The 15,516-nt window shown below is 39.1% G+C and overlaps 1 protein-coding gene across 6 annotated transcripts in view; it reads right to left on the reverse strand.

The window, feature by feature from the left end:
• The window catches only part of STAT4 (signal transducer and activator of transcription 4), a 136,558-nt gene that overhangs the window by 9,099 nt on the left and 111,943 nt on the right, over window positions 1-15,516 (reverse strand). For 5 of the 6 annotated variants that reach the window (XM_070769417.1, XM_070769392.1, XM_070769404.1 and 2 more), the window contains 5 exons: window positions 7,662-7,745; window positions 5,891-5,989; window positions 2,274-2,409; window positions 471-520; window positions 138-232 (listed from right to left, as the gene is read on the reverse strand). In XM_070769417.1, coding sequence (XP_070625518.1) covers window positions 138-232; window positions 471-520; window positions 2,274-2,409; window positions 5,891-5,989; window positions 7,662-7,745 — 464 coding nt within the window. The remainder of the gene's footprint in view (window positions 1-137; window positions 233-470; window positions 521-2,273; window positions 2,410-5,890; window positions 5,990-7,661; window positions 7,746-15,516) is intronic. The other variant, XM_070769421.1, reaches the window with a different exon arrangement.

A 15,516-nucleotide genomic window follows, 5' to 3' on the forward strand; every position in this document is an offset into this window, starting at 1 on the left:
ATCACTGTGCTATACACCTGAAACTAACATGACGTAAATCAACTACACTTCAATTTTTAAAAAACTGACAGTATAAAAATAACTGAATGAATTCATAATGGAAAATATAATCTTCCATATTATTCCATGGAACTTACCCATCAATCCAAAGGGGAAGAATGTGTTTCTTAATTAGGTCTAAAATTGCTTCAAGCCAGGTCCAAAAGGTAAATGATTTACCAGGCAAGTGTTCCTATTGGAATAAACAAACATGTTAGGACAATAATTGTGCCAATAGTAATGTTGGTATGATAGTTCAAGTTGTGCTTTTTCCAGTGAAATATTTATTTTAAATGAGAAAACACTTTAGAGGTTTTTCTTAAAATAACCTTATCAAGGAAACCCTCAAAATCTCAAATTATGATAGTGGAGGCTTAAAAAGGAACATTAAAAAAAAAATCTAAATGATGCTATCCTTTCCCCGTTTGTACCTTGCAGAACTTGGCCCAGGTGAGATGACCATCATTGTAGCTAGACTGGACTAGAATGAAAGAAAAGAATGAGATTGAGATTTTTATTAAATAATTAGACTCTTCAACTTGGTGCTCAATTTGGATTGCACTCCCCCAAGCATTTCCTAAGCACCTGCTATGGGTTTGCAGTGTATTCAATGCTAGAAACAGTAAAAATAAGATGTCATGAAAATTTTTATCCAGGAAAGAATTCTTTTCGATGGAGGAGCTAAAGATAGCCTTAGGAAGTGGGTGGGTGTCTAGAACCAGGCCTCCATGAATGGATAGGATATAAATTGTCAAGGAAGAGGCCACTCCAGTAGCAAGAGTAATGTAGGTTTAGGCAGAGTGGATATGAACAAGGCTTATATATGAGACCGTAAGAGCAGCCTAATGTTGGTAAATAAACATTATAAAATAAATCTGTGAAAACAAGACTGCCAAGAGTCTTGAATATTATCATGAAAAGAATGAACTAGAGATCCATTTAGCAATAAGGAACCACCACTGACTGTTCTGATCCAGGGCAATGAAAAAAGAATTTCTGTCTAAAATTTAAGGAAATTATAAGAATAATTTGATGAAGATCTGAAAAAAATATGGCTGCTATTTATACTATATATTTAAAAGCTTTATTCACTCATTAACAAATATTTATTGAATGCCACTATTGTGGTTTATGAATTAAATAAGGATCAAAAAAATTTTTATATTAAGTAAATTTTGTAATATTCCCAATTTATTTAAACATCAAGTGCTCAGATAGTAGATCCAAGGGCAACATGGCATCCCTTTTAAGTCAAGTTTAACCAAATCACACATGACTCACTACTGCTAATCAAATACACCTTTGGCTGTACTTTAACTAGAAATGTATACAAATTCAATTTTAACTCTTTTCTTGGTGCTAAATGTGTTCACCCTAGGTTTGTCAAAACATACATATCTTCTAAAATTCTTTTAGAAAAAACTTACACTGTAGTCACTATATGGAGTACCAACGACTATTTTGCAAACTTTAGACATAGCAGTCAAAACTGAAATTTTCCTGCTATGAAGAATTAACTATGATCAGGCACTTCCCTGGTGGCTCAGATGGTAAAGAATCTGCCTGCAATGCAGGAGACCCAGGGTTCCATCCCTGGGTTGGGAAGATCTGCTGGAGAAGGAAATGGCTACCCACTCCAGTATTCTTGCCTGGAGAAATCCATAAATAGAGGATACAGTCCATGGGATCCCAAAGAGTCACACATGACTCAGTGACTACCACTTTCACTTTGGGTAGTTTTTAAAATTTCAAATAAATTTCCTGACCCTGGGATCAGCTGTTTTCCAGTTGGTTAATAACCACTGTAATATTAATATGAAAGATCAAGGCAGCATTAAGGCTTCACAGTACATTCAGTGGAAATGGCATAAGAATATCCTAGAGACTGGAGTGCCAATAGAAAGGAAGGTACTTTAGAACTGAACAGTCCTGGCCTGCATCTTGTCCTTGCTACATACTAGCTGTGGCAAGTCATTTAACCTCTGAACTTAGCTATCCTCATGTATAGAATGGATAGAATAAAAAAATAGAATAATTAGTTATCCTCAATATTCTGCCTTAAGGAATTCCTGTGAGAAGGAAAATGTAGCATTTAGCCCTATATCCAGCAATATAGTAGGCACTCAATAAATTGTGGTGAGCATTATTATTATTAATAGTAATATCACCCTCATTCTTTAAAACTCTTGATTACCAGAAATAGGGGCAAGTCCTCCATATATGCCAGTTCTTACCTGTTAGCTTCTCGGCCAGCATGTTGAGCTGATCTGAGTTCAGGCCACGACCAACGTATGATGAAAACTGCCAGCTCATCACTTCCAGGAGTTGACTCAAAGTGGCAGATGGAGGATTATTAAAGAAAACCAAGTTCTGAAACAGAGTTGTATTGATGATTGTATGTATTAATCACACTGAATACATTGCAGCTCAATATATAGGATTCCTGATTAAACTCTTCAGGTTAACCTAAGTTAACAATACAGATCTATTGTCTCATCTCTGTTGTGCTTTTAAATTAAGACTGATTTTGTCTTTTCCTAAAGAGTTCCTGGTTCTTTGAGTCTAATGTAATATATGGTTCTATCTTATACCTGAAGAATCACTGGGCAGCTCTTTAACTTTCCCTGGACTATAGACTATCAGTCAACTAATACAAGTACTTAACACTGTCCAACAAATAATTAAACAGATACTCTCTTCTGAAATAATATTAATCTTTTAAAAAATATTTATTTTTGGCTGTGCTGGGTCTTCACTGCAGCTGTGCTGGGTCTTCATTGCAGCACGGGAGCTCTTAGTTGCTGCAAGTAGGCTTTCTCTATTTGTGGTGAACGGGGGCTACTCTCTAGTCGTGGCACACAGGCTTCAGTAGTTGTGGTGCACAGGCTCAGTTGCCTCAAAGCATATGGGATCTTAGTTCCCAGACCAGGGATCAATCCTGTGTCCCCTGCGTTGGCAGGTGGATTCTTAACCATTGGACCACTGGACCAGGGAAGTCCCCTGATATAATGTTAATCTTAAACAAAACTTGTATCATGATATTTAATTGGTTTATCATGGGTTAGTACAAGTTATACCTTGACCAGACAAAGCATCCCAAAGTACAAAAATAGTTAAGTCCCAGGCTAAGGAAGGGAATCCTATAATATGAACTCATAATTAACTTGGGACTCCTGTTTTAGGATGGTCTTTTCTAATATTGTTCTAGACAAGAGGATCTTTTGTATGATCAACTGCAAAAGATCAACTCTTTATAATAGCAACTGGGTCAACAATGGCAGAACAGAAGATTCACCTCAGATTACTGGAAAGGAGAAAGTGAGAAAGCCAAGAAAGATATTTTAAGGAAGAAGGTGGGTGAGAAATTAAGAAATCCTTTGCAATATGGGGAGAAGGTCTTTGGCAAACATGACCAAGCTGGGCAGCAAGAAAAGGAACCAATTCAAGAGACTTCAGAAGGTGGGAATAAAAGAAGACATGGCATTCTGTAAGGAGTGAGAGATAGGAGAGGGAAGAGTAGAGAGAAAGAATTTCCTTGAACATGAAGATCGTATCTGGACAGATGACCAAAATGCATAGAACATAATTAAGGTCTAGGAGCTTAGGTTTTGAACCGGAATAGTTAAGAGAAGCTAGAGTTAGCTGTTATGCTGAACTCTGTAAGCTGGCTGTGCAAATATGTGTTAGGAGCTGTATATGAAATACATCTCCAGGTTCCTCATCTAAAACTAGAGCAGAATCTGAGATGCTAAAGCAGACATCTTTGGTGGCTTTCTCATAGAAGAAGGATGCTGAAGAAAGCTAAGGGTGGTGGCACTGCACTCTGAGGCTAGTCCATCTTCTTCCTATATCCTGGAATTGGATGAAACATTCTAAACGTGTAGTTTCTAATGGAGAATGACATTAAATCTCAGAAGTGTTGACTGTTATTGACTTTACAGACCAGGTAACTTTTCGGAAATATTCTAGAAATAACTTTGGGAGAAATATCAATAACCTCAGATATGCAGATGACACCACCCTTATGGCAGAAAGCAAAGAAGAACTAAAGCGCCTCTTGATGAAAGTGAAAGAGGAGAGTGAAAAAATTGGCTTAAAACTCAACATTCAGAAAACAATTTAAAATCATGGCATCTGGTCCCATCACTTCATGGCAAATAGATGGGGAAACAATGGAAACAGTGTCAAACTTTATTTTTTGGGGCTCCAAAATCACTGCAAATGAAAAGACACTTGCTCCTTGGAAGAAAAGCTATGACCAACCTAGACAACATATTAAAAAGCAGAGACATTACTTTGCCAACAAAGATTCATCTAGTCAAAGCTAAGGTTTTTCCAGTAGTCATGAAAAGATGTGAGAGTTCAACCATAAAGAAAGCTGAGCACCAAAGAATCGATACTTTTGAACTATAATGTTAGAGAAGACTCTTGAGAATCTTTTGGACTGCAAGGAGATCCAACCAGTCCATCCTAAAGGAAATCAGTCCTGAATATTCATTAGAAGAACTGATGCTAAAGCTGAAACTCCAATACTTTGGCCACTTGATGCAAAGAACTGACTCACTGGAAAAGACCCTGATGCTGGGAAAGATTGAAGGCAGGAGGAGAAGGGGACGACAGAGGATGAGATAGTTGAAAGGCATCACCAACTCAATGGACATGTATTAGTTTGAGTAAGCTCCGGGAGTTGGTGATAGACAGGGAAGCCTGGCGTACTGCGGCCCACAGGGTTGGGAAGAGTCAGACATGACTGAGTGACTGAACTGAACTTTTCTAGTGAGTTCTGTTCTTCTTACTGCAGGCAGAGAGGAAGCAAGGCACAGGACACTCTGCGCCTTCCTCTCTGCAGTTAATCTGACTCAGATGCAGGGCACCAGAGGATGAGAAGTTACAAGGCTGAGGCATTTTCTATGCTGTGTTTTTTTTAAGCACATTAGACAAAAGGGAGGGAATGCTTGGAGCTGACTCATTATGACTATTCCTACTTCTGGGATGTGAGGTAGAAAAATTCTTCCCTTTGGAAGGCACATTTGCTTTGCATCAAGAAGAAATAGTTATTTACATCTGATCTATTTTCGCTAGACCTTGGTGGTTTCCAGGACAACACACTGGGGTTTTGTTAAGAGAGAATGGAGGGAAATCCTGACTCATCTTTTTTGCCACACCCTTCCTTGATGGTCTTAATAGAAGCTCCTTTAAGAAGTGCTTCTACTCTCTACTTCCTTTGAAACTTGAGACCAATTTTTCATCCATATCTTAAATAACCACCAGATGGCATTAGAAGCCAATTTGAGCCTAGAATGGATTTAAATCTATAATCAACTTGAAAATCTGTAGTGTTGTTAGGTGAGATTGGTGAAAATGCTAGTCAATTTCAATTCAAATTCAAATAAGTATTTGAAACCAATTCTCAACCTTTGTGGAAGAGCCAGTGTGGAGAGGGTGTGGCCAGAAGTAGTTGAGGAGGTAAACATAGCAGTCAGACCTCAAATTTTGGAGAAGGGATTCTCCAGAGTCCAGTAAACAGAGCAACTGGATGGCCCTAGAACCCTCTGTGATGCACAGAGTTGGGAACTGACCAGACCTCAGAAATAAAGAACATCTGTCTGTCACTTCTGCTAGCCAGAACTCTCTCATGGTCCAAGTACATCAGAACATGTTATTTTAAATATGACACAAGGGAGGAATCACACAAATGAATATATGGGAGTTTTGAAATAAACAATCCACAAAGATATGCCAAAATTTATACACACACATATACACATACCTTTTGGGGCCCATGGGTTTTGTTGACCATAAAACAAACCAAATGGAATTAAAGGGGGAGAAACAAGAATAGGGTCTCTACCTGGGAATCGTTGGTTGACACATTGTACCAAATGATGGACGCCCAAGCATTAGGTAATTGACTGACGTTGGAAATCATCACCACAGGTAATGAGCAGGTCTGGTTTTTGTTTTTTTTAAAAACAGAAGGCACAGTTATTACAGGTAGTAGCATCTTACATTGATTTTATACTTGGATCTTTCCCCTAAAGGGCCATCTCAAGTCAACCCCACTCCTCCAATCCTGGTGTCTACACTGCTTTGGTACTAAAATGATTCATGAAGGCACTGGAACCATCTGAGCATACATGAGTCAAAGTACAGGGAGGAAAGAAGCAATAAAAATAGGGATCCTTTCAGAGTGCTTGGTCAGTCGGCTCCAATATCTTCCCTGATATTATGCAGATATTTTTACTTTCTTGTATCATGTTCTGCCTAAAATGTAACTAACTAGAGCTTGTATTGACTTAGCAACCTTCTTCTTAATAAGTTACATCAAATAATCTAATTTAAAATTTATCTCTGGAATGGATTAATATGTTCAAATTATTATCTAACATCTCATTAATATCAGTATCAGATATGGGGGTTTTAACTGTATAAGAGGGAGAGGTAAGTGACTTTGGAATACGAAACATTATGGGAGATAGAACTGCTGCTTCTATTGTCATAGCACTCAACTTAGTACTGTTGGTCTAACGTTTTCAACCTTATGGAACAAACAGGCTTCACAGACTAATCTGGGAAACTAATCAACTTACATTAGTCCCTTCGCATTAACAGAAGTTATATTGCTTGTAGACAGTGAAATGCCCACTTGAGGAACTTAACAGTTCATGGAAGCAGACATTTAGGGAAAAGGGATGAAGGAATCTCTGGAAAATTTTATAAATATGTTCACATTCATTAAGATAAAAGAGTGAAGGCAGAATGCTAAAATAATATATTCTACAAATAGAACCATATTCAGGTGTATGAAATTGTGTTCATTCATGCACTCATTCATTCATTTATTCAACAAATGTTGAGCATCTGTTATATGTCAGGCACTGTGCTGGGCACTGGTAATGGAAGGATAAAGGTGTGATATCCTGCCTTCAAGGAGCTCATTGTTAATTATGTTCAATTTAATTCCCCATTTCTTGATTCCTTCTTTGAGTTCAATGGTGACTGTTATCAGAGGATCAAAACAATCTGCTATTAATGTTCCTATTATTGGTCTTTGCTCATCACACTATAAATACCTTTCTTCTGAGGCAATTTTATGTACAAATTGAAATTTTGAAATCATACATGACATGGTTCAAGTATATTTATTTCTTTTTAAGCTTTCCACTGAGTATCCGTGACTCTGGGAATCCCAGAAAACAAACAAAATATACAGTCTCAGCAACAAATTATTCAATATGTATTGAATTATAATGACTGAGATTTTATCATTTATATATATATATATATATATATATATATATAATTTAAAAATTATTTTTTGGCCATACCACATAGCTTGTGAGATCTTAGCTCTTTGACCAGGAAACAAACCTGGGCCCTTGGCAATGAGAGTGTGGAGTCCTAACCACTGGACAACCAAGGAATTCCCTTATCATTTATATTTAATCAGAATAATATATGCTGACTAATGAGTGAATATTTGATAAACTGATTTCCTAAATTACAACAAAAATAATGAATAAGGAATGTACTAAAACCTAGAAAATATTGAGTTTTCATCTTCAAATACCAATTCCTGAAAATGTTATTAGTAAATACTAAATATTCTTTGAAACACCTACCTCCAAATCTATGGTCAGTCCATAGAGGCAGATCTGTGTCTCAAATGTTATGGAATGAAGCTCCTCAGTCACCATGTGACAGCCCTAAGGGGGAAAGAAATAAAGTGTTATCTTACAAATGCATATGCATGTGCGCTAAGTTGCTTCAGTCGTGACTCTCTGCCAGTCTATGGACTGTAGCCCACCAGGCTCCTCTGTCCATGGGATTCTCCAGGCAAGAATACTGGAGTGGGTCGCCATGCCCTCCTCCAGGGTATCTTCCCAACCCAGGGATTGAACCTGTGTCTCTTGTCTCCTGCATTGACAGGTAGGTTCTTTACCACTAGTGCCAACTGGGAAGCCTTCTACAAATATGTATAGTTGTTACCTATTATTAGATGTGCTTTTATAAAAACTAACAAATTCTTAAAGTATAAAGTATAAAATACCCTCAAACATCTTCTGTTATGGAACATTCCTTATTTTAAAAAGTTAAAGGATATACAGAGTTTGAGAACTCTTCCTTTCCACAAACAGAATGATATTGTCTCTAAAACAATGAATTTTCTAGCTTCAACAATTCCAGCATATTTTCATGAGTTGAAATCCAGATAAGTTGCTCTTTATTTTTACTTTTGGAAATGTGTCCTTTTGACTTATCAGCTATTAACAAAAGAAAGCCAGATGTGTGTAGCTATACCAAAAACAAAGTCAGTATCATAATGGATTTTTTAAAAGCAATATCAAACACGGTTAAACATGGTTAAGTGGGAAAACTATGTACTTTCCTTAGCTTCTTCCAGAAACTTCAATAAAAGTAACAACTGGGGTTTTGTTTACTTTCCAATAAAATAAAACTGTAACCTAGGTCTGGGAGTGAAAGCTAGGGGAGTGTGGAGCGAGGGTGGCAGTTAGGGGCTATGTGTTTCAGAACCAGGGGTGGAAGCATTGAGCCCCCCGAAGCTGGAGAGTGAGGGCTGAACAGGACAGGTAGTTACTAGTCTCAGCCTAGGCAATGAGGTTCCCAACTGCCCTGACCCTGGTGGGGTTTTGGTTAGTTAATACATCCAGTGCTTACATTACTATGATTATAAAAAAAATGTTAACAGCTGAACCATATAACAGTATGATTGCATTTCCATTCTTATATTATTTTTAGTTTTCCCTGGACTTATTAGTTGCCTCAGACTTTTTACTTAATCAATTTGTTTTATCTACCTGTTACTATTGTAACCCTAAACACTGAATATATTAAATAAACTAAATACTATACAATAATATTGTAAAAATGGGTGAAATTCATATGTATGAAGAGCTGGTATTTAAGAGCCATAGCTTAATTTAAAAGAGATAACCATCAAGGACCTACTGTACAGAACAGGGAACTCTGCTCAATATTACATAACAACCTAAACAGGAAAAGAATTTGAAAAAGAATAGATACATGTATATGTATAACTGAATCATTTTGCTGTACATCTGAAACTAACGCAACACTCAGGGATTGAATCCAGGTCCCCTGTATTGCAGGCAGATGCTTCTACCATCTGAGCCAGCAGGGAAGCCCCTAATCAATTATACTACAGTGTAGAATAAAAAGTTTTTTAAAAAGAGAGCCACAGCTTAATCTTTTTCTAGGAATAATTCAGAAGTATATAAACAAAAATATCAAGAAATATCAGTATGTTCTTAACATAATATTTAGAGCTCAAAAAGTGATCACCTCTGAGGAGTGGGTTTGGAGTGGGAAGGAGTGAGACAGAAATTGCTGTTTTTCCCAGGATGAAATCTGACAGAAACTTGCTATATGCCCAGAACCAGCAGTACTGTCATCATCTAAGAGCTTGTTAGAAAAACAGCCTCTCTGGCCACTTTCCAGGCCTACTGAACCAGATTCTGCATTTTAACAAGAACCCCAGGTGGAATTTATGAGGCAATTATTCTCAATGTGATGTATCCACATTGTGTTTAGTCTCAAAAGGGATGTAGAAAAATTGGAGATGATATAGAAAGCTTAAACGATTTAAAAAATAAGTCCTGTGGGAACATATGAGCAGAAGTGGAATTATCTAGATTAGAAAAGTCAGGGTGGGGTTGTGGGTGGCTGAGTCAGCTCTGAAAGGGAGCTCTTGCTACTGAATATAGTTAATAACAAGCTGGAGTCCTTTTGTGTTAAATTTAAAAAAAAAAGTTCTAATATGATGATATGAATTACAACTACATGAGGAAGATTTTATTGATAATGTTGTTGCTGCTGCTGCTAAGTCACTTCAGTCTTGTGCGATCCCATAGACGGCAGCCCACCAGGCTCCCCCGTCCCTGGGATCCTCCAGGCAAGAACACTGGAGTGGGTTGCCATTTCCTTCTCCAATGCATGGAAGTGAAAAGTGAAAGTGAAGTTGCTCAGTCGTGTCTGACTCTTAGCGACCCCATGGACTGCAGCCTACCAGGAGGAATGTTAAAATAGAATTTGTTACTGAGAAGAAAATAGAAAATTAAAAACTCCTCTTTCCCTTGGGCCAGAGCATTGTGGTACCTTCCAGTGCCTGGAGGTGGTTAGATTGACTCAGTGAGACTGCTTCTTATGGATTAGTAGAAAGTTATGTTACTGAAAATTCTTTTGAAAATTCTCTTAGACCACCCCTAAAATTATTCCCAACACACCAAACAACCAGCCCCCTCCCCCAATTTACTTATTATGTAGAACTAAATTGTTCTTCCTTTGATTGACCATGAGATGAAATGGTCATGTTTAGGCACCAAGTTGAACAAAAACCACATTTTTTTTTTTTTTTTTTAAAACAACAGAAACTCTCACTGCCCTCTGGGAGGAGGTATTTACACTATGCAAAGTGAGACAACAGAAGAATCCACAAGCCCATGTTCACTAACGGGTGCCACTCACATTCTCACTGAGTTCAGTGGTGGAAAGGATACAAGCCTGTGTTTGTAGATTTGAACAGAACATTCGAGAGGCTTGAGGCAAGCGCTCAGAGGGAGACCACATACCATATGTCTAAATATTTAGCCTTTATAAATCAAGTTAACAAACATTAAAATATGGGCTAGTCTCCTGCCTCAACAGCTAAGCTTTCACATGACCTAACTGGCCAGGTTTTAACTCCTCAAAGTCCTGCTGAAATATGCTGTCCTGGGGAGAGCATGACCTTCTGGGACCACTTCCCATCCTTCTTTCTTCTACCTCTGTGAGGGGCTGACCTGACGAGTGTGGCCCTGAGGCCTCTCCTCATGCCTGAAAATGTTTGCACTGATGGTTTCATCAGTGCTTGAGAGAGCAGACCTGGGTAAAAGGTCTGTACAGCCCTGAAAGTGGGCTTGAGGTCTTCTGGGCTGGGAATGCTGAAGCCCCGGGCTCTGGTGAGCACATGGCCTTGACTACCCAGACATCTCTCTCTGTAGGGAGGGCTACAGTGGGAGGACTGCCAAAGGGAGCCTTTGGATTTCTTATCCCTCCTTCATTCTAGTCTCTGTAGTTTAATTTGTTTAATTAAATGTGTGTGTATAATAATTCATCATCAATATAATTCCCTCACACCTTTGGGTTATGGCACTTGTGTGCTCAATGGTCCAAAGGGCAAGAGTCCCTCAAAGTGTGAGAAATCAGGGCTCTACAGAGCAGTGACACACAGGGTTGTCCATTAACTTTGGAAGAAGACGCTGTACTTAAATATTACTTTGTTGAACTGTAATGTGGATGGTGAGAGGTTTACATACAGATTCAAACTAATTTCCAGTGTTTGCTTTAAACTTCTGATGCAACCGTGAGGTACATTTAGAACGAAATCCAACAAAGAAGCTGACATCAGCTTCAACATGTGTATCAACAATATACAGGACTGGAGGAGAGCAGCTCTGACAGAAGACAGTGTCATTAACTTTCCAAGCTTGCATGGCCACCAGTCATAGTCTTTATTATTTTATCAGTGCAGTCCAAGCTAGAGACACTATTCAATCTCACATTCCCAGGGTCCATTCCTTACAGACTGTGAAAATATCATAGATAAGATGGACCATTAATGTTTGTATTAAAAGCTATTTCAACCATCTGAGATTATTAATTTAAAATATCCATATTTATGATATTTATATTAATGACATTGATGATATAACTGGATTGAATGTATTGCACTTTTAAAGAAAAGCACCCACTGGATAATCTGCTAAGAAACTGAAAAACTGGCTAAACAACCTGACCAGGGCTCCACCTAGGAAAATATATGGAACCTAATGAAAGGTGTAGATGTCACCATTTTCTTTTTGTTACCTCTGTGCATGCATGCTAAGTCACTTCAGTCATGTCCAACTCTTTGCGACCCTATGGACTGTAGCCAGCCAAGCTCCTCTGTCCATAGGATTCTCCAGGCAAGAATACTGGAGTGGGTTGCCATGGCCTTTTCCAGAGGATCTTTGAACCCATGTCTCTTATGTCTCCTGCATTGGCAGGCAGGTTCTTTACCACTGCACCATCTGGGAAGTCCCCAATAGAGTAGGACATTGTTGTTTATCTTGCTCATCTCTTAACAAACCGTAATCTATGATAATGTTGCACATGGAAAACTATGTGGAATAGAAAACAACTGCAATAATCCATTTGCTTAATGAGTATTTGCTGAGTTCCTATCATGTGTTAGACCCTGGCCTAGATCCAGGGAAACAATAATAAGAGGGGAAACAATGGTAGAGTCATATGATAGAGAGACCTTAATCACAGAATCATAGGAAATAAATGTAAAGCAACAACTAACTCTCAATCCATAAAATAAAGGGACTATACGGAAGATATTGCCCCAAAAAATATGTTTCTCGTGTTATTTGTGCACCAATCTTTGTCTTTAAAAAGCATTGCAACTACTTAAATTAGTTCAGAAGGCAATCGACTTCCTGTGAAAATGCTTGAGCCGGTTGGAGTGTGAGTGGTGGATCTGTGTTTGAGAACACTGAACCTTGAAAGAACATCTGTTTGGCTATTTTGTTAAATGAAACTCAAGTCAGCCAGGCTTTACTAATAGCTTCTTCGTGCTTCATGACTTTCCACCACATAAACAAAATTACCTAACACCTCAGTCTGTGGCTAAAACTGTCATTTATCAGTTAAAGCCTACTGACAGAACAAACTCAAGAGACTGCAATTTCAGCCTCCTTGTTCAAACAGTTTCTGCCATTTCAACAATCACTCTCAAGCCATATCTTAGGACCTCCAGGAAAGCCTGCTTCCTTGGAGTGTTTATTTTATAGAGAGAGACTGAAGCTTTCACCAAGTTTGGCAACTTGCTAGATGATGGAATCTTATCTTCAGCATGATTATTCCAAGGAAAAACCAAAGGTGGGAGAAAGAAGCAGTAATTGCAAACCTTGAATTTGTGACAGCATGTCAACAGATTCCTCATTCCAAAGCAAATCCTTTAAATTAAATGCATTTTGAAAAATGACCCGATTCTCTGCTGTACTTCTGAAGATTATAGAATGTTTGTCAAAGGAGCTTCAGAGATTGTGTAGTCTAATGGTTCTAAAATCTTTTTTTAACCCTGGAACATGTTCTTAGAAGTAAATTTCCTACCTGGGCCCCTATCTGTAAAATACTTAAAATAGGACTGATTGATTGAAATAGGGGTGGGAAGTCCAGAGCTCCACCATTCACCAAACCAAAACCAAAGAGGGACTCCACTGGTCTTCCTAGCGGTCTAGGAACAGCATGTGTCTAGTGCAACTTCCTTCTTTCACCCCGTGCTCCTGCCAGGAGCCCCTGCACCTCCCGACAGGTCACTTCTTCCCAGATGATCTCAGAGTCAGATGCCAGGGGGCACTGAAGTTCTAAAGAGATTTGGATTGGCAGTCTTGAGGAAACTGTCATGGTATGTTCTCAATCATTTAATGAGTATTCAGTCTAACCTCTCTAAAGTAGGAGAGGAGGACCAGGTTGGGGAAGTTGTAAGGCAGCAGGCATTGAGAGTAGACATGCAAGTCTATAAAAGGGGTGTATATACATAGTGGTCTGAGGTTTCATGGACCTGGAGCCAGAAGAGGAACATGCTCAGTGGCCCTTAAAGGGAATATTTCCAGCAGAGTACCTGGCAGAGAAGGGATGTTAGGGATTCATAGTTTATCCTAAGCCAGGAACCACATTTAGAGTCATTTCCGCACCTGTTACAGAGGGGGCAGCCTGGCGGGCTGGTCAAGAAGCCCATGGCAGACAGGTGCACAGTGCATTGCAGTTGACTCTCACACGCTTCATCCTGTTTGGTCCTCACAACAACCCTATGAAGTGCAGGTGAACATGAAACCATTTTATAGTTAAGGAGATTGGGAGTTAGTGAGCTAAAGTGGCTGGTGCAAGGTCAGCTGCCTATAAGAAGCAGGGCCATCAGCAGTGCTGGTTCCTCTACTGTACCAATGTGCACAGGAGATACAGCAGCAGCGAGAGTTTTCTTGGGAAGCATGATTTTAAATTCTTCTAAACTTTTTAAGGATTCTGGTGCGAGGTAGCTACATGATTTCTGAGCAGGTGGGTAAAGTGAGGAAAACAGTAGCTTAAACAGAGGAAAGAATGAGATGCTCCCCACAAACCTGCAGAGATCTTATAGGAATCCCAGCAAATTGGGTGTGTGTATGTGTGTGTGTGTGTGATGAGATAAAGGAGTCAAAGTAGAGTGACAACCATCATGGCCTCTGTGTGTGTGTGTGTGTGTGTGTGTGTGTGTGATGAGATAAAGAGGTCAAATCAGAGTGACATCATAGTGTGTGTGTGTGTGTGTGTGTGTCATGATATAAAGAGATCAAAGCAGAGTGACAACCATCTTGACCTCTATATATGTGTGTGTGTGATAAGAGGTCAAAGTGGAGTGACAACCATCATGGTCTCTGTGCATGTGGGTGGATGGGTGTGTGTGTGTGGGTGGGTGGGTGTGTGGGGGCGGGTGGGTAGGTGTGATGAGCTAAAGAGGTCAAAGCAAATGTCAACCATCACAGCCTCTCCCAGGGAAGGGGTGCCCCACCAGAGGCAGGGTGGCACAGTGGCCAAAAGCATGGACCCAGGAGCCAGATTGCTGAGGTTTGAATCTAAGCCCGAGGGCTCAGTGCCTCAGTTTCCCTGGCCAAAATAAGTATGACACTAATGGTCTCTACTTCCTGGCACAGTTGAAAGAGTTACATCAGTCAATGCCAGCAAAGCTATTAGACAGTGCGATACAGAGTAAATGCCACACAAGGATTTGTCAAGTAAGTCCTTATCAGGCTATGAACTCCTGCTGCAGGTACATAGATAAGCGATAAGCAACAGCTACTGTTTGAAATTTGAAAATGAGGTTATAACATCCTGGCTTCCCGTTCTCCCTAAATTTTGGTTACTGCAATTCCTGGCCCCATGACTTTGTGAATCCCACTTAATCACCAGATCCTCCCCCACTCTTTCCTAACTTTCCTTTTGTCACCCCTAAGTTTGGCCAAGCTCCCGATTCCCATCTCATCTTTCTGAGTCCACTGCATATATTGTGTGACTTTTCAATGGTTCCCATAGCACATAAAACAGCATTCAAGTCTATGGTTTGTTTTGAACATACCAAGGAGTCATATTAAAATTCTGTCAACAGGGGGAGCTCAAAGAACAGCTTAAAATAAAATTATCCAGTTCCAGCAAACTTGGGGGAAAAAAAAGAAAATCATTCTGCTATAACTGCATGATTTTGTTATTAATCAGAAAATGAGAGGAAATAAATTCAAAATGAGATAAATAGGCAGTGTTAATGAGACATTGTTTTTCTATAGTGGAAGCTGATTTACTTAGATCTCTGTCTCTAGAGAAATTCAAGTAGATTCTGATTTTACATTCACAAAGATGACAAAGTACTGAAGAATTCAG

The sequence above is a fragment of the Bos indicus genome, chromosome 2 (genome assembly GCF_029378745.1).
Source record: "Bos indicus isolate NIAB-ARS_2022 breed Sahiwal x Tharparkar chromosome 2, NIAB-ARS_B.indTharparkar_mat_pri_1.0, whole genome shotgun sequence".
Classification (NCBI taxonomy): Eukaryota; Metazoa; Chordata; class Mammalia; order Artiodactyla; family Bovidae; genus Bos; species Bos indicus.